This window comes from Nanorana parkeri, unplaced genomic scaffold (assembly GCF_000935625.1).
Source record: "Nanorana parkeri isolate BGI_ZX_2015 unplaced genomic scaffold, ASM93562v1 scaffold445, whole genome shotgun sequence".
Lineage (NCBI taxonomy): Eukaryota > Metazoa > Chordata > Amphibia > Anura > Dicroglossidae > Nanorana > Nanorana parkeri.
In genome coordinates this window covers 20,275-40,536 of record NW_017306713.1, presented here as the reverse complement: position 1 = coordinate 40,536, position 20,262 = coordinate 20,275, and the positions used below count along the sequence as shown (strand labels likewise).

The following is a 20,262-nucleotide window of genomic DNA, read 5'->3' as shown; positions in this document are numbered from 1 at the left end:
TGCGTAGAGAAAGGGGTGGGGGGGGTGGGGGGTGCTTATAGTAGAACTGAAAGAAACATGAATAAAAAAATAAAAGTTCTTACTTGGTTTTCAATGGGCAGCACACAGTCTGCATGTTCAGTAAGCTCCTTCATGGCTAAAACACTGTTGTAGGGTGATGTGATAACATCATCTTCAGCTGATGGGTAGACAGAGGTGACAAACCTGTACACTTCAGGAAATTCATCCTCAAGTACACTCAGTACAAATGTACCTAAACCAGATCCTGTTCCTGCGGCAGACAAAGAATTTAAGCAACTGAATTAGTAATCTGAGGATTCTTTACAACTTTACTGCTATTATATGGCTAGGGCTCTGTTATTGCTTTAAACCATTTAAAACAAATGGTGTGGCTTTACAAATATAAGGTACCCTATGCATATACTGTAGTGACAATTTTCTAACATTAAAGTGCAGTTTCTGAAATTGCTCACATTAAAGTGGCCATACACGAAGAGATCATGTTCCATGATATGACAGATTGTGTGATCAATTGTCCAGGTATGGCATTTGAACATCAGCATTGCTGGTGATAGAGCAAGCTGGAATTTTTACGCTTATGAACTTGGTTGGCGTGTGCTGGATAGTGGATATGCATGTTTAGTGAACAGAAAATCGTATGGGATCTAATTAACCTGCTGGTGCATGATCATATATCATTTCTATAATTAATATTCTTCTTACCTCCTCCCATGGAATGAATCACAAAAAAACACTGTAGGCAATCGCACTGTTCTGCTGTCCGTCGCAAATTCTCTACGATTTGTTCCCGGTACCGAGAGCCATATAACTTGTGACCAACCGCCCTACATATACAAATTAATAGCTATGTATCTTCAGGGATCATTGTGATCATTAGGATTTTTTTAAATTCGGAAATGCTTATGACTTTTTAGAACAATATTTGCAATATGTAACAATATTTTTTTTAAACCATACTGCATAGTTCACAGCACATGTTATCTTAAACTGCAATGACGGCTCTCATCTCGCCTTAAAGTAGACGTAAACTAACTGGATGACATTTAGTTTGCTAAAAAGATGTGTGTCATAAACAATTGGCATGTATATTTTTTTTCTATATTTCTCATCTCATAGCTGTTGATCACCACTTCCTGCCCACGCGCTAGTGACGGCTGCATGTCATTGATCAGAGCAGGTTTTTGTTAGCCACAACGGCAGAACACGCCTGGGCAATGGGCATGACAGCTTATAGTCTCCACAGAAAAGCACATGCTAGAGGGTGACAAAGCAAAAGAGTAAAGGTGCCCATACACCTTACAACCAAGGTTGTAAGCTAATTAAAAGCTTGTATGATCTGCCCATCTTGGACAGGCAGATCGTACTTGCGATCATCGAAGGCCCGTCCCGCTGAGGTTTTCAAGCCTGCTCGTAAGACAAAAGACGTGCGACCGTACAGTAGAAACTGTCGCACGCCTTCCATACACCTTGCGATTATCGTACGATCGCGGGACTTCCCGCGATTATCGTACGATAATCGCAAGGTGTATGGGCACCTTAACTGAGAGACAAAGTTTTGTCACCCAATAAAAAGGTAGTGTCTGAAACGGAATCTGAAGGACCGCACTTGCAGGATTGGCAGGTGTTACTAATGAAAGCTGCAGCAAAAAAGCTCAAATAACTTTTTGAATTTACATTAACCTTTTAAAGATCGTATGAAATTTCAGAGACTGGAGTTCATAGAAATGTAAAAACTTTAATTTTTATAAACCCAGTGGTGCGTGATGCCAATCACCTGATGCCCGGGCTCCACGCAGGTGGGGTTTTTTTTTCCACACTTAGCCCTGCTGTTGGCAAGTAAGGCTAAGTGTAGAGCACCACTCACTTTGTACAAGTGATCTGGGCGGCTATGCAGTCCCGTCCCCTCCTTGGTTTTCGAGGTCCCCCACTCTTCTGGTCGACCCAGGACCACAACAAAATGATTTCATCATGGAGTGCGGGGAGCAGACTGGAGAACATCTGTTCTCAGAACTGCTCCGTGTGATCAGTGAGACAGGAGCGCTGTACTCACAGCGCTTCCTATCTCAGCTGTCACATGCTGGGCAGCACCGGAGATCGAGCTGTGCTGACTGCACTGAATAATGAGAAGCGCTTCTTAGCGCGGTTTAATACGGTTTGGGATTATTTTTTTGTATCGTGACAAGTAGAATGTCATGAGGGACAAGTAGATTGGGCCTCTGCTTTAATCCCTGGACAAGTCATTTTTTTTTTTTTATTCCACACCCGTGCTCGATGCTAAAAATATTTTGTTTAACATGACCGTGTAATTTCTGTAAATGACCATTTCAAATGAGGTTTATACTTAGAAAGAATTGTCTAATCTTTTTAATACAATAAGCTTTAAGACTGCAAGCTCTCACAAGCAGGGCCCCCTCACGCTCTTGCATTCCATTCCATTGTATTGTAACTGTACTTTCTCCTTTTATTCTGTGAATCGCTGCACAAACCAATAGTACTATATAAATCCTGTATAATAATAATAATAATATTATAAGATAAGCAACATTAAAATATCATAATATAATCAATGCAAACTCTGCCTGCTTTCAGGTACAGGAGATATAGAGATGTCTGCGACAGCTGATTTTGCAGACAGGCAAATACAGATCCCGTGCTGAAAGTCTGCTGGAAACAATGCCAAATTAAGCTGACAGCCAAGTGTGGCTCCCAGACCACCGTTTGTGGACCACTAATCTACAGATATGGGCACAGAGTTAAGGTCTTACCAATTGTTTCCTGATCCTGATACATCAGTAACAAGCTGCTTGCTGTCAAAAAGATCTCGAAGAGGTCCTTGTAATATCTCATTTACAACACCTTCTTCCATATCTATCAAGACAGCCTGGGGGAAAAAAAAAAAAAAAAGCACATTTACCATGATACTGAGAACTGTACTTACAGGAACTAGGCAAAGCAAAATAATGCTGTTTGTTGTGTGTGTTTGTGAGGGACTTCTAATATTGTAATGCTGTCATTAGGCATTTGATTTAGGAATGTAAAAGAAAACAAACTTCAAATATGTAGAAAGCAGCTCTTGAGCCTAATTAGCATAATAAGGCAGCCTAAAAGTCAGTGAGAGTTCAGTAACCCACATGAACCAGATCCTACCAATTGGCACTAGTTATAGTCACTGGTCCCGTTGTTACAGTACACTAAAATGTCTGTATGTGTTTGTGTAGGGAAGGGCGGTTCCAGGGATCATACAGCTAAGGTTCCTTCCTATTCCATCATCAAGGAATGCTTGGTAAGCCTTATAAATATTTACCAAATAACCCTGTTTTGATGATGCTGAAGCGTACGGAACCTTAAAGTGGGTCTGTGGTAAAAGGCAGTGAAAGGCTACCAGATGATGCTGGAGTGCCTGCTAATTTCCCCTCCTTCTCAGAGATGCTGTTCATTGTAATTTTCAGCCAATAAGGAGGCAAGGAAGTGGGGAGGGACTGGCTATGCACAACCACCAAGTCTCGTGTCGATGTTTGCATAAACATGCTACTGCAACTAGCACTTCAACCAGTCTGTCTCCTTAAATAGGCCTTTCTCTGTGTAGCCCATTATGCATATTTTCAGTCAGTAGCCTAAACAACCTTAAGCAGCCAAATCACCTAAAAAGTTGCTAATTTAGAAAAATGGAAATATTCATTACAGATTGCGCTTACATAGTATTAAAAGTAACTAAGAAAAAAAGTCTAAGAATTAAGTCAGGGGTGGACAAATTAATAAGGAATTCAGGAATAAGTCCACCCAATACAGGAGCCAGCAGGATTTTTTTGACTACAGAAAACTTCAAACGTTAGGAGTCAGCTAGTTTGCAAAAGTTTGAAGATGCATTGGTTACCTGCCTCCTGGGACTTTCCCAGCCCTCCCGACGTAGTCGCGCAAAGACGTAACGTATGTACGGCTGAGCATTTGACGTCACTCTTCTCAGCTGAGCCGTACGGACAGGGGTCCCAATGCACCCATAGATTTGTACTGTAGTGTCCATTGGATATTTGTCACCTGTGACATTGCGAGTACCTGCTTTTATTCAATAAATTGTATTTTTTGGACGATATGCACTATGTCCTCTTTATCTTTTGTCTTCCTTTGAAATTATGTTATTTGCGAGCTGAGGAGGTTATCTGGTCTTCAGTCATATGGGCTTCCCTCCCCTATTAAGAAGGGAAATGCGCTTTGAGACCTAGTTCTGTGGGTCTATCTCCCCAGGTGAGCACCATTCCAATTTCTGCATTCACTGGGTGGAGGTGAAAGTCTGTCAGGATTCTGTGGCAACTGCTTACTTGGAAGTTTGGATCTATCTAGTGGTGGACATCCCCTGCATTTATTTGAACGATTGTAATTGTTGCACATTGGACTTTGTGTTTATCACTCTGTTCAAATTTTTTCATGTTTTGATATGCTCTTTTGCATAGATTTTTTAAAGTATATACTCATATATCTTATCGTTATATCACATATTTCACTGAATTGTATATATTTATTCAGCTAGGCACATGATTGTCATACCTGAATTAGGCCACGCTATTCAAAAAAACAAAACCCCCCACCCCCCCAAAAAAAACAGGTGCTTATCCACTTGCTGTCCGCTGTGTTAAACCTCGTTCCTGTCCAGGCCATTTTTCAGTATTCAGCGCTGCGGTACTTTGACTGACATTTATTCCGTCATGCAATGCTGTACTGAGTTGTACTGGGTTGCTCATCACTTGGAAATATTTGTAATAAATTAGATTCTATGATATCGATGGATGTTTTTTGTGATAAGCAGGACAGAAGCTACATTATTCTTCAGCAGTCATAACAGCACTGGTACTTTTAGAGATGTCAATTCAGGATGCAATCAGTATCATTTGTCTTACCCGTGCTTTAAGTGAGCGAATCTTCCCTTTCTGAACATCTGGTCTGCCAGTTTCAGCTCTAGAAAACAAAGGGAGTTTTTTTTATTTTATTACAATATATAAACAGCTCTCCTATTCGCAGAAAAATGACTGTATCTAGTGGTAGTTAGTCACATTCAAATGGACTTCTGTAATGTTGAAAACTTTTGGTAGCTCATTGGCTTAGTGGTTAGTACATCTGCCGGTCCCAGGTTTGAATTCTGGTCTGGTTACTATCTGCAAGGAGTTTGCATGTTCTCCCTGTGCTTGCGTGGGTTTTCATTTGGGTACTCTGGTTTCCTCCCACACTCCAAAAGACATACAGGAAGGTTAATTGGCTCCTGTCAAAATTGGCCCTGTATGCATGCATGCATGTGAGATAGGGACCTTAGACTGTAAGCTCCTTCAGGGCAGGAACTGATGTGAATGTACAGTATGTAAAGTAAATTCGCATATAAACACCTATAATAATAGGGCACTATATAAACACCTATAATAATAGGGCGCTATATAAACACCTATAATAATAGGGCGCTATATAAACACCTATAATAATAGGGCGCTATATAAACACCTATAATAATAGGGCGCTATATAAACAAATGTAAGAAATTCCAACTACCACTAGATATACCAAGACAGCAAAATGGTACAAGCACACAAGTACCTAAAGTGTATTTTCACCTATAACTTTTGCTCTTAGAATTAAAAAAGTCCTCCAAGAAAACAGCTTTGCTTCATATCACAATATCTCCACTCGCACTCCATTATATTAAAGTAAATGCTGTTTATTGACTGAGATAACATACATCTCCTTAGCGACGTTTCGAGACAATGCGGTCCCGTCCTCAGGCAAACAGATGTTATGATTCAGCCTGCACTTCGGTCTTTGTTTATGTTATTTACAGGGTGGATTGATGGGGCTAGTAGTTTACATAATAGCAATTAGGTTATTTGTGCTTTCTGTTATGCTCAGAGCATATGACAAGGACACTGCATTTCTGGCAAGATCAACAGGTATTTCATGTGCTTGCTGAAAAATGTTATTAGCCTGAAAAGCAAAAAGAAATGCAGCCACCGCATCTAAAGACTGCTAAGCTGCAATTATACTTTATTTTTGATTATGGGTTTAGATACTTTTATGAATGACTGTATTCTCTATAGGAATAGCGAGAACAAAATACCAGTGTGCTGCCATATTAGCCTTTATTTTGTGTACTCTTGGTTTGTTCAATGCTTCCCACCGCATATTTTGCTTCTAGTTAGTACAGTTCCTAGTTTAACACTTCCTGTTTCCTTATGCTGTACAGATAGCCCTGTCCTTGCAGTGGAAAGATAAACTAAGAAAATTCGTCTTTTTACATTTCAAAGACTGGAAAAACATCTTTTGTATTGCACTCAACAGTAACACTACATTCAATTAAATTTCTGTGTTCTTATAAAAAAGAGTTAAGCTGCTTGTGGATATTGCCAAGTTACCAAGTAGGCATACTATCTGCACAGACAAGGTCTAGAAGGTACTGTATGTCATTGCACACATCAGCATTTGGAATATAACAGCCAGACTGTGATTAGCCAAATTTTCCTGCCTTTTTCATTATTTTGTGTAGAAATGCAACAACTAAAATGCTGCATCTTTTGAGCCTTTTTACATAAATTTGCCTGTACTGATTCACGTACAAGGGTTGTTAATAAAGGAAAAGGATAAATATGCAAGGGTTTTATCATTTTAATCAGAAAAAGGGATGACTGTTATGAGAGTGGCATAGTTAGGCGTCATTATTTTCTGAAGCACTACTTCTTCTTCATTAATCACGCAGAAGAAAACTACCAACTCTCATGTCTCCTTTTGCCTAAATGGAAGCTATAACAATGGGTAGCACTGCAAAGCAACATCATTCAAATGTTTATATCACTTTACATACATTGCTACAGATGTTATAAGGAGATCTTTCACACAATTGCAAATAATAGAGGTGCACTGAAATGGAAATTTCAAAACCGAAATAAAAAAAAATGTCAGGCCGAAACTGGAAAAAAAATTTTATTTACATATTTTCAAATACTTTTAATTTTTTTTATATTCATTAATTTTTTATTAAATATTTGTATTTTTTACTTTTAGGGGCTTTGGGGAAATATTAGGGGTCTAAACACCAAAGCCCTGATATTTCCATTTTAAAATAGAAAGAGATTGAGAACACGAGTCCTCAATCTCTTTTTCTGTATCCCCTGTTATCAATGAAAAGGAATCCTCTATACTGAGTGTTCCTGTTCATTCAGAGCTTGGACATAGTATGTTTACTATAACCACAATCATGAATGAACAGGAGGTGATGTAGATCACTTCCCATTCATTCATAATTGAGGATATAGTAACCATACCATGTCTTAAATTATCTACAAACACTCAGCGATCACTGATCCCTCAGTGTTTGCACTCGATCTCCATCCTGAAAGCTGTCACAGGAGGCTGGGCGAGCGGTGCAGAGAGGAGAGCTCAGCCTACTGTGACAGCGCGGGCTGTCTCTGCCCACACACCGCTCTGCCGGACTGTGCCAGGAGGCTGAGCGGTGTGGGAGGGGAGATGCCGGCCGCTCACATCGCTCTCCTCTCGCAGCGGGACACAGAGCAGCGCCCAGCAGGGAGGGAAGAAAGCAAGGATGCACCGCTATATCGACAGAAAAATGGTACTTTCGGCATTTAGCCAAAAGTGCAATTTTCAGGCGATATGTTTCGGTGGCTGATATATCAGTGCATCCTTAGTAAATAACAATCTTTTTAAACCGGTTAGTGAAAAAAATATGGGAGCTGCCACTGCTGACCTCCTTTTAAAAATGTTTTCGAGCCATTGACCTGGAAAAAAACTATGCAGATTGACATAGCTGGGGAAAAAGTCAGAAGTTATTTTCTGTATACATGTTCCCAGTCAGTGATTTAACCCTTCCCAAACGCAATTTGTTTATGAACGTGTGTTATAAATACAAAACAGGATAAAATGACAAAATGAGCAGCCAGCTCGGGTATCAGCCACTAGTTCTGTGACAGCAGTGTGTCCGACAGTGGAACCAATCAGCATGGTTCCTGATAATGTAATCAGTATGACAGCGAACCATAGTGATCACAAGGCAATGATTACAAAACATGTTGGGCAGGCCAGCTGAACCGTCATTGTTCCTTGCACAGAAAGAGGAACTTTGACAGAAGCTGCTGACCAAATGGGTCTATTAAAAGGGAAACATAAAATAATAAATGGGGATGCACCGAAATTTCAGCCACGAAAACATTTCGGCTGAAAATGGTACTATGGGCAAAATGCCGATACTACAAAATTCGGTCCTTCTGTTCCTCCCACTGGGAGTCGGCTGAAAGCTTCAGTCTATGTCCCCTCCGATCCCCGCTGCTCTCCCTAGCCTGTGTCAGCAGAGGCAGTGGGGTTTGGAGGGGACACAGCCGATCCAGCTGACGGCACCCAGCAGGGAGAAGAGAAGCTGTCAAGAGGCCGAGCGGGGTGGAAAGCTCTGGCGGGAGGAGGCAAAGCTACGGGGTTTACCAATCCTTCGCTGTGCTGAGCAACCACTGAGTGATCAGCACAACGAAGGATTGGTACACCCCGTAGCTTTGACGCAATTATGCTTCTTTCATAATATGGCCAGGGAGATTTATTATCAGTGAAAAGGTCTTGGTCGGTTTTGTAACCTAGTGAAAGCTTTAGGACTATTGTTCAAGGGACCATTTACAACAATGCATTAATTGCAGCACATGTGGTAGCTCACACATGTAGGTGTGAACGACCCAAGATAGTTCCCCCTTCAAAAAACACACTAAAGTGTAGCCCACAGATGTGAAACAGCCACTTAGGAAAGAACGGGATTTCTATTTGAAACACATCTTCATTCATCTGTTTATCTACAGGAAAATGTACAAGCTTGAACAGACACTAATATTGGCCACGTGCGTAAGATCAAAACTACCTGATCCACCTGAGCCTGATGTTGGAAGGTCTATAAGTACCTGGGACCCCCACAAACATCCTCTGATTTTATTTACCAGCATGTTCCATCTGACACTTTTAAAGCTCATTAATAAAAGTTCTGAGACAGTGGATCCACTCCACTGAGCTCACATATGTTTCCAGATACTGCAGAAAACCTCCCCAGGATAGTACCGGTAGCATGTTTAAAGTTCCTTCTTTTTTTGGTACGAATAATAGTTAACACTTACCTTGTATCAACATTTCTAAAAAAGCTGCACAGAGCTTCATCGTAAATTCCTTTCTGAAAAACCAAAAACATTTTGTATCAGGTTATAAAACAATAAAATATATAAATTAGTTTTACTTTTTCTTATTAGGGGAACCTGATCACAAAACAGCACCGTACCTGTGTTAGCCTTCAAATCAATCCCAGTGTTAGCCTTAAGACTGATCTCTATGGAGCTCTTTAATATATGTGCACCCACGCTTACCATTTACCTCAGTTCCCTTCTTGTAAAAAAACTCACAAATACCTGTTGATCCTGCCATTGAAGTCCACCTCATGCAGCTTTCAATGACAAGGGAACAACACTGCTGAACCGCTACTAGATTCAAAGCAGCATTGTCCCTCACGTAGGCTGTGGCTGCTTGCACGACAGTGAGATGAAGAAATGTTCCAGGGGGTGTGGCTATCAGCACTGTCACTGCTGATTCATCTGACTAAACAATTAATTTTTTTTGTATCTATTCAGGCCGGCTGTGGTTGTTAATAGGATTAAAAGAGATTGTAGAATCAAGCTGCAATGTGTGTAGCACGCTTTAGAGGTTAGGCCCACGTAGTACACTCCAGTTTACATCATCTCCGTCATGCCATTCAACTGTCAAATGCCACTCAGCAACCTACTTCCTGAAGCTCTGACATTTGAAGGATTAATGACAGGGGGTGAACCTGAAATTCTAATTAAATAACCAGCTTAAATCCCGACAAGTAGAAAAGTCAATGACCTACGAAGGTGACACCATATGATCCCTACCGTTATCTAATTTCCTGAAGGGCATTTAGCGCTGTACACTTCATTACACCAATGACCTGTATACAGCCTGTATCTAAAATCTAAGGGGCTCCACAGGGATTAACTTGAGGGATAAAAGCAGCTATTTGCAGACACCACATGGTGCCTGCATTGTAGTACTCGGACACATTTTGCTCCAGGAACATTTGGATGGCATAATGTGGAGCTCAGCATGTATTCCAAGCATTGACCTTGAGAAGAAATATGCATTAAAAGGAGAATTATGGGGTGAGTGAATAACACGCATCCCCATAATTCAGGCTGACCTGTGACACTGAGGCTGTAACAGGTCGACTCTATTGATCAGGAAGTCAGCAAACACACAAAGCCGATTGCTGACTTCCCGATCCTCTCCCTGCAGAGAGCGGTGACTGTCAGTCACCGCTCCCCGCAGTTATTCCCCTCTCCGTTTCTCCAGCGCTGACTGGAGGAACGGACAGTATTGTCAGAATCCATCCCAGCTGCGGCACGGCTCTGTGCTCTCAGCATATAGCGGGCATTATCCCGCTGTATACTGGGTTTTGGGTCAGCAGAGAACATTTGTATATGTCCTCCTGAAGAGAACTATGACCAAAAAAAGTTAGGCGAAAGTTCCCTTTTAAGCCAAAAAGCTTAACACAACACACAGGCATGCTCTATTTGCTTTGTTCTGGGTTAAACTGAAGATGAGCTGCAACTGATGTTGTCCTTGCCTTCTCTGGATTGGTACCACTACGCAGGACAGGTCTAAAGTGCCAGTCAGTGTAGGAACTTTAAACATAATTGCCAGCTTGGATTTAAAAAAACAAAACAGCAAAGTTTAATTTAATTCAAAGTTAAAGTTAATTCTACCTTGTTAACTGCTGCATGTTCTCTCAAGGCAAGGTCCCAGAACCGGCACCCGATCTGATTTCCACACTGTCCAACTACACAAGAAAACAAGAACATTAAACATCATAAACATTACCAGAATTGCTCTGTTGCATTGATCATAAATTGCAAAGTAACATGTCTCCATTCACATTAGACCTTCTCTCCAAAGGAGCTCACTATTTAATGTCCCTAGAATCTAGAAGAAAGGAAGCTAAATGCCTACCAATGTGATTTTGGATTACAAGAGGGAATCCGCAGGATGAATATAACAACTAGGTCTGGACAAATCCCAGGACCAGGTGCTCCTTAAAAACTACATCTGGCACCTAACTTTTGAGGTTTTCTATAGTTGTTGTCAGTTGAGCTGGATTGGGAAGACTGGACCCTGAAATGTATTAATTTGTCCACCTCTGATGTAAACTCCATGCAAGTAGTGCCCCCCACAGAATTTGAACCCCACAATCTTAGCACCTGCACTGCCCTTCCTAATATTTATTGGTTACACTAACTAAAAGCAAAGTCCGTATTTCTGGGGGGCTCAGCAGGTCTGTTACACGTACATTTAGGCACCTGTAGCTGTCAGCTATCTGGAAATATATTTAAATGTTGGTACAGTTTTCCTTTATATAAAAAAATAGTGCTACCTTTTTTACCTTAAGGTGCCCACACCTTGCGATAAGCGTACCATAATCCCGCAATCGTACAATTATCGCAAGGTGTGTTGAAGGTGTGCGCCCGTTTCTACTGTACGGTCGCACGACTTTTGTCTTTCAAGCATGTTCGAAAACCAGCCGAGAATCGTACGATTTTGTAGCATGATCATAAGATAAATGCCGCACGGGCCGGTGTGCGCAGACGTCAACACTGCCTGTTCGTCATTGCGGTCATCGGAAGCCCGGCCCTCAGCGGGGCGGGCTTGCGATTATCGCAAGTACGAAAGTACGATCTGCCTGTCGAAGATGGGCAGATCGTACGTTTTTTAGATTACCTTACAACCATCGCAAGACAACAGTCTTGCAATGATTGTAAAGTGTGTGGCCAGCTTAACACTTCACTATAATCAACAGGACAGCACATACCCTGGCTACAGAATGTTTCTTGTGGGCACTGGTGATGTCAGTGGGCCTCCCCGGGAATTCTGAAAAAGAGGAGTATTCCAGATCTCACAAAAAGATGCTCAAGCACTGTAGGAGTTTTTTTTTAGGGATGCACCATGTGCCATTTTTCTGCCGATACAGCGGCGCATCCCTGCTTTCTTTCCTCCCCGCTGGGCGCTGCTCTGTGTCCCAGCGGGGAGGACAGAAAGTGTGACAGCCGGACGAGCGCTGCGAGCGGCCGGTGTCTCTCCTCCCACACAGGTCAGCCTCTTATCACAGGCCGGCAGAGCGGTGTGGGGGCGGAGACAGGCCGCGCTATCACAGGAGGCTGAGCTCTCCTCCCTGCACCGCCCCGCCTTCTGTGACAGCTGTCAGGAAGGAGAGCGAGTGCAAACACTCAGTGATCGCTGAGTGTTCATACATAATTGAGGACATTTTATATTTACTGTAGCCTTAAAATTTGAAAAAATTAAAATAAAAAACATTTTCGGTTTTGGTCTGACAATTTTTTTTTTTATTTCGGATTTGTAATTTGCATTTCGGTGCACCTCTAATTTTTTTCTTTTGGCCAATGACAAGCAATATCTCCTGTGACATTATTGGCTCTTGTCTTCCTCCAAGCTTCCTTCTCTCTGTCTATTGTTTGCTTTTGTAGCTGCATTGCAATCTTGCCATGGCCGCTATGCCAAGGTTTATGGAAACAGCCGCAATTTTGATGGCAGAAGAGGAAGTGAAGATACTGGATCCATTTGGTGCATTTTGATACCATTCCATTAAAGTCACACCAATAGAAGAATAGGCAGCATTTTCAAAAACAGACACAAAGAAAATCACATAGATTTGAACAGGCACCATAGGAAACGATGGGATTGCTCTTGCTGTATGACAACGGACAACAGATGAAAGATTGCGCAGGTATGAACAAGGTGTTGAGGTTGGCTGTTCATAAATCAGTTTACTAAGACAGCCCAGTGTCACTGCATCCCGGATATAGGGATGATTGACTGTACACACACTAATCAATAACAACTCCATTCAAACTTGTAGAACTCCTCCATCCCAGCATCCAGTTAGACATTTCAGCAAAGTTTTAGAATGGCCCCAGCCGACTGACAGACACACAAACAACTAAAGAAGACATTTATCATCTCCAGTCTTTCCATTATTCCTCACCTTGTACCACTATAGACTGTGTCATGGCTCTCCCGCACTGACAGCAACAGTTACCGCTCGCAGGACCTGCCTGCAGTAGGACCTTTCGTTTCTGTTGCTTATACACGGCGGAGCGGTATATACAAAGCACACGTTTTTCCGCGCTCCCTGGCGGCGGCATAGCAACGGCCGGAAGTAATGTGTTCCTACAACGACCATTTTACTGTAGTCCCTGCAACACGCTACAGACTATTCTTCATGTAAAGATATGGCTGCCGACGAAGGAGCAGGGATGTTTTTTTTTTAATTGTCTCTGCATTGTATGACTGACGCTTCCCATTTAATGATATTATCTTATAAAGAAAATAGCATAGCCGTTTTCTCTGCAGGGTTTATTCTTCAGAGGGATCGTCATTAGTTGGTTCCTGGAACTGCTCCTTAAATATTCTATTACTTTATAAGCTTTTGCTTATGTGGTCCAAGGCAGTGCGTTCTGAATAAATACGTTGTGTTTGTGGTGTCAGTTTGATGGTGGTTGAATGGTTCTCCTGCACTCACCTTCCCATACAGTGAGCACGTAAACCTTTTCCTATTCCTTCCCATTAACCCATCACAACTCAGCATCACCCATCTGCAGGGACCACAATGCCACAACAGTTCTGCAGGACCCCTCCCTACCCCTATACAGTACTGCAGGACCCTCCATTCTCATTAGGGTTGCCACCTTTTCTTTCACCAAAACCCGAACACTCTAGCGACACACGGATATTTTTTTGGGAGAAGGATTCGTGGTTTATTCATATGTATATAGCGTCACCCATTCATATGTAAATATCACAGTAGAGACTATTTCCAGTGGGGGGCCAGTAGCCCCTATCTTAATTTTGGTTGCCCCTGTCTGCCTGACATCTTGTGTTCGGGTTTCTGCTGCCGTGAAACCCGGACACAGCATTCAAAACCCGATTTCGTTTCTGTTGCTTATACACGGCGGAGCGGTATATACAAAGCACACGTTTTTCCGCGCTCCCTGGCGGCGGCATAGCAACGGCCGGAAGTAATGTGTTCCTACAACGACCATTTTACTGTAGTCCCTGCAACACGCTACAGACTATTCTTCATGTAAAGATATGGCTGCCGACGAAGGAGCAGGGATGTTTTTTTTTTAATTGTCTCTGCATTGTATGACTGACGCTTCCCATTTAATGATATTATCTTATAAAGAAAATAGCATAGCCGTTTTCTCTGCAGGGTTTATTCTTCAGAGGGATCGTCATTAGTTGGTTCCTGGAACTGCTCCTTAAATATTCTATTACTTTATAAGCTTTTGCTTATGTGGTCCAAGGCAGTGCGTTCTGAATAAATACGTTGTGTTTGTGGTGTCAGTTTGATGGTGGTTGAATGGTTCTCCTGCACTCACCTTCCCATACAGTGAGCACGTAAACCTTTTCCTATTCCTTCCCATTAACCCATCACAACTCAGCATCACCCATCTGCAGGGACCACAATGCCACAACAGTTCTGCAGGACCCCTCCCTACCCCTATACAGTACTGCAGGACCCTCCATTCTCATTAGGGTTGCCACCTTTTCTTTCACCAAAACCCGAACACTCTAGCGACACACGGATATTTTTTTGGGAGAAGGATTCGTGGTTTATTCATATGTATATAGCGTCACCCATTCATATGTAAATATCACAGTAGAGACTATTTCCAGTGGGGGGCCAGTAGCCCCTATCTTAATTTTGGTTGCCCCTGTCTGCCTGACATCTTGTGTTCGGGTTTCTGCTGCCGTGAAACCCGGACACAGCATTCAAAACCCGAACTGTCCGGGTGAATCCTGGACAGGTGGCAACCCTAATTCTCATACACATTTGTGCAGGAACCGCTCTCCCCTCCTTTGTCATCCAAGTGTCTGCATACCCCCCCACCTGTCTTTCCATAGAGTTAACTGCACCTTACCCCCACCCTCCACTTCCCACACACCTACCACTGCTCTGCAGACTCCACTTTCCTTCCCATACAGGCCCCCCTCCCCTTCATATGTAGCCACCAAGTTCTGCTAACCCCACTTTCCTTCCCATACAGTAATCCTTCCTTTCCTTTCCATCCACAGTTCTGTAGACCCTTCCCATTCCCATCCACAGTTCTGCAGGGCCCCCCTTCCCATGCAGTTCTGCAACCCTCCCGCTTCCCGTCCACAATTCTACGGGACCCCCCTTTCCATCCAAAGTTCTGTAGACCCTCCCATCCACAGTTCTGCTCTGCAGGACCCCCGCCACCCATCCTTTCCTTTCCATCCACAGTTCTGTAGACCCTTCCCATTCCCATCCACAGTTCTGCTGGACCCCCATCACATGCACAGTTCTGCAACCCTCCCCCGTCCACAATTCTACGGGACCCCCTTTCCACCCAAAGTTCTGTAGACCCTCCCATCCTTCCAGATCCTTTAGGTCTAGTAGGAATTTTAGGGGGGATTCCAATGCCAAAGATCCAAAAAAAAAGCTTTGGGTCCTCCCTAAAATTCCTTACCAGACCCTTGATCCGAGCAGCAGCCTAGTAGGGCAGGAAAGGGGGGGCAAGCGAGTGCCACCGCCCCTTGCACCATATCAAGTCACAAACCCTCGGCATTGAGAGGGTGCTTTTCCAGGGGTGACCTGGAGGGCAATCCCGAGGGCATGTGGCCTGGTATGGTGCAGGAGGGTTTGGGGCGTACACTCGCCCCCCCCTTTCTTTCCTTGCCAGGCTGCTGCTTGGATCAAGTGTCTGGTTGAAATTTTAGACCTAATAGGGCTGGTATGAATTCCTGGGGCGAACTGCACGCTGTTTTTTAGAAAAATTGTTTCTGCGGACTGTCAAAAGTTAAAAAGAAACAAAGTAAACATTTACTAAATGTTATTATTAATAAAAAACAGCATGCAGCTCCCCCCGAATTTATACCAGGAGCAAGCCATGACATTGCGGGACTTCTGCCCATTTGTTTACATTCGGGAGCACAGAGTCAAAGCTGTCATTTTGCGGATGGTATTCATCGGAAGTAGACGGGTGCGCACCGCGTTGGTTTTTTTCATCGTGATTGATTTAGATCTTCATCGCCGGATGACGTGATTGAACATTTATTACATTGAAGGACATTTTTTTTTTTTTTATATAAAGGACTTGTCAAAAACTTGCTTTGCGTTTTATTTTCAAATAAAGGACTTTTTCTAAGGTGTGTTTGTTTAGATTTCTATATGCCCCCCTGCCTGCAGACCTCCACAACCACCGGGTCAGATTGTGGGGAAGAGGCCCTTGTTCTCACCAACATGTGGACAAGGCGCTTTATGGGATCCTAGGAGGGACTGCACTTTTTTTTGGTTATTTTTGGCATTGGGGTCCACCTTAAAATTCCTACCAGACCTAAAGGGTCTAGTATGACTTTGGAGGGAATCCCATGTTTTTTTTGGCATTGGGAGTCCCCCGTAACATTTTGTCCACAGAAACAATAATGAAAAAAAATTAAAAACAGTGTGCAGTTCTCCCCAGCAATTCATACCATTTAGGTCTGATAGGAACTTTAAGGGGGATCCCAATGCCAAAAAAAAAAAAAAAAAGTAGGGTTCCCACTAAATTCCCTTGCCAGACCCTTGTGGGGAGGACAGAAGCTTGTAACTTTTTATTATAAACAAGAAGGGTCAGTTACATGATGTGAGGGTGGCTTTTGGCTGCTCCTAGTATCCTGATGGGCTAGGCCACTGCTAATGTTGGTTATGCAGAAGTATGGCCCAGTGTACAGAACAAAGAGAGGAGGCGGAAGGATGGAGACGGGTCATTCCTCTAATCATTCAACTATGTATGTAATTCGAGTCTGAGCTATAGAGGTCTGTAAACAATAGTCTTTTTTCAGCATAGCAGTTAAGGATAGCCTGATAAAGGTGAAATTGTGCCACCTCATGGATGGAACTCATGAATCTGTTCATTTGAGGATAGTGTAAAAGAAATAAACCGAACCACTAGAAGCCAGCCTAAAGAATATTTTTCCTTTACTGGCTTAAGTAAGCACCTAGGTAAGGAAAACACAGAGTACTATCTGCAAGGGCTCTGAGGGCTTCACAATTAATGCCAAAGGACTGCGTGCAGCACATGACCACAGGTTGGGCAAAAGGGATAAAGATGGCTAAGACAAGGCAGGGGTCTGTCTGTGCATTTAAAGAAAAAGCTAAGCAGCAGCTGGGATAGCCATTAACTCTGACTGTTTGGGTCAACAATTGACATAAGTAACTCCTGGAGTTTTTAGTGGCCTCACTGTTGTGAACTGCTGAGACTAGGTAGTTCCAACCTTGCTGAATCGTCTCTGCTGTAGTGATTCTACAGAAATGTCCCTGCTGTAATGTATTGCTGCCACTTTGATTCTGATGGACTGTTGCAGTAACATTGCCACCATGTAATGCTGCTAATTTTCTCTGTCTGTACCCAGATTTGCTTTGGACTCACCCCTTTTTCTGTACCATATTGCTGTCTTGTGATTCTGTGATTTGTCCCCGGATGTACCTTGGACTGCTACCAATTAATCTAACCCTTTTGTTCTACCTGTGATACTTGCTGATTGTCCACTGCCATACCCTGGATTGCTACCACTGTATTTAACCCTTTTGCTGTACCATATTTCTGACCTGTGATCCCTGCTGATTGTCCCTGACCTTGTCATACTGTTGTCCTGTGCCTTTCCAGGCCTAACACCTGTTCCACTCCATTGCTTCTGTATGTAAACACCACACATATCAGACCCTGGATTCACCTCAGTGTGTTCTCTGTTTCAGCTACTAGTTCATCAAAGTAGTGTTCCCCAGTTCACCACAGTAAAAAGAACAACTGCACCCTTTCCATTATGATTCAGCTGAGAGGGTGCTTCCCCATCCAGGTTAGGTGGTCACTGGTCATGGGTAAGTAGCAGAAATATTTTATGTAAAAAAAAAAAAAAAAAGAAGCTCAGTTGGGACAAACATATTGTTTTGGCATTTTATTTATCTAGTCCTTGTGTGGACCAGCCTTTCTCAACCTTGGGTGGCTTCACATTCTCGCACAGTATCTGTCAGGATCCAGAGCACCCCCAGGTGGTGCTGGAGCAAGGTCCTGTAGTTCCTGTGCTCGCCTGCGGGTGTCTTCAGCAGCCAGGAACTGTCAGGAACCTGCAGCTCCAGTACTCACCTGCGGGTGTGCCCCAGCTGTGACTGATCATCCCATCACCTGTTGCTTCCTGGGAGGGTATTTAAGCCCTACCTGCAGTCAGGAAGCTGGCTCAGTATTGCGTCCCTGCACCTGACTGACTGACTCCCCTGGCCTGTGCCTTGGAACCTGAACCCTGCTTCCTCTCTGCAACCCTGTCACTGACCCGGCTTGTTACCCGACCACTCTCCTTGAATCCTGTTCCTGTACCATGCTGCCCTCCTGTCAGCGACCCGGCTTGTTACCTGACGACTCTCCTTGAAACCTGTTCCTGTACCGTGCTGCCCTCCTGTTAACGACCCGACTTGTACCTGACCACTCTCCTTGTATCCTGAGGCCTGCCGTATATCTGCAGGCCTGTTACCCCTCCTTGTTGCTATTCCCCCTGGCTGTAGGTGTGTGTTTGTCCCAACGGTGGGTTTGTTACTTCACTGCTAAACCTGTGGGGGGTTGAGGGGGTTTGTAGTTTTGTTGATGTGTAACAAATAAACTGTGTGCATAGAACCCTATCATGTGTGGGCATATTAATTTGGTCATCCTGCTTGGGTACCTACATGTGGTGTGAGGACGCCTGTGCATGGTACCCTGACAGTATCATGCAATTCCATGGTGTAGGCAAGCTGGCCACCAGCACAATGGAAACACATGATAGTAATCCAAGACAGGCTACATCCAGGACTCAGAACAGGATGCTGCAGTCACACTGTGGTGCTCATTATAGGGTAGGATTCTGGTGGGGGATTATGATGTGAAAGAGTTAGTAGATAGATGTCACCAGCACACCAAAAGGATTTGAAGTCCAAAGTGATTGTTTATTTAAAACGTCATGTCATCAGAACTAGCGCTTTCGGGGCCGTGCAGGGTCCCCTTCATCAAGCTCAGCAATGCCAAAAGCGCTAGTTCTGATGACATGACGTTTTAAATAATCACACTTTGGACTTCAAATCCTTTTGGTGTGCTGGTGACCTCTATCTACCAACACTGTCTGGTGGCCCCATCCGCAGTCATTATGAGCACCCCCCCTTTTGGATTGGGGATCTACGGTAAGGAGTGCGACAAGGCAACCCTGCTTTTGCATGATGTGTAAGGGGGGACTTAGTCGTGAAGGGGGCAATTTCATGTTTTTTATTTTTGCGTGGAGTCGCCCTAAAATTCATACCAGACCCCTATTTAGCATAAGGATGTGGTGAAGATTTTGGGGGGGACCACATGCACATTTGTATTTTTTCTCTTCTGCCTCAAGCAGGAAAAATAACTGTCTACCTTCCTGCAGTATCAAATTCAGCCACTAGATGGAGCCTGAAGAAAATATATCTGTTTATAGCAGCTTCAGACTGGTTTGCTTTAATAAAGGCTCCCATCATTCCTCAGCCAAAGAAGAGGAACAAGTGCACCTTAGAAGCTCAGACTCCATCTCTTAGACTGAGGAAGTCATTACCACCTGTGGCACATGTTCAGGGAGGATGGAATCCTACATCCCTTTAGACCGAATAACTGGTAGGAATGGACCTGTTTGTCTCAGTACTTATAAGCGATCACATTGATCGCATTGAGCGAGGCTTGCATGTACAGCGCAGCAACAGCACAAAGTACCGGCTTTGATTTGGGATCGAGTGAAGCCGACTTATGCACATCTTTCTAACTTCAGTCAGGCTCCCGACCCAGTGCCTCTCCGGACATATTGCCCCTGGAATACTATCCGTCCCTGTTTCTATGTGCGGCCGCACTTATAAGGGAAATCTTTGGGCTGTCTACTACATACGAGGCAAGAGGTGTAGCCCTTCGGGTAATGTGTGCTCCGGATCAATCATGAAAAAAGCCATGTAAACCTTCAACATTACAACAAACAACTACCAGGATTACAAATTACTACACAAGCATCTCCTATCGGGACACTATCCCGACATCTATTACGGAATCCCGGATGGAGTTTCTCTCCCTCTTTGACCACAGATGAATAAGTGAGTAACTTTGCTAC

General features: G+C 43.4%; 1 protein-coding gene across 1 annotated transcript in view; it reads right to left on the bottom strand.

Annotated features, from left to right (window-relative positions):
• TUBE1 (tubulin epsilon 1) overlaps positions 1 to 13,169 on the bottom strand; it is a 21,591-nt gene extending 8,422 nt beyond the window's left edge. Inside the window, exons 1-7 of the mRNA XM_018560282.1 lie at positions 13,103 to 13,169; positions 10,812 to 10,885; positions 9,156 to 9,208; positions 4,914 to 4,971; positions 2,787 to 2,902; positions 724 to 845; positions 84 to 271 (exon numbers count right to left, since the gene is read on the bottom strand). Coding sequence (XP_018415784.1) covers positions 84 to 271; positions 724 to 845; positions 2,787 to 2,902; positions 4,914 to 4,971; positions 9,156 to 9,208; positions 10,812 to 10,885; positions 13,103 to 13,127 — 636 coding nt within the window. The 5' untranslated portion in view covers positions 13,128 to 13,169. The remainder of the gene's footprint in view (positions 1 to 83; positions 272 to 723; positions 846 to 2,786; positions 2,903 to 4,913; positions 4,972 to 9,155; positions 9,209 to 10,811; positions 10,886 to 13,102) is intronic.
• Positions 13,170 to 20,262: the final 7,093 nt, after the last annotated feature.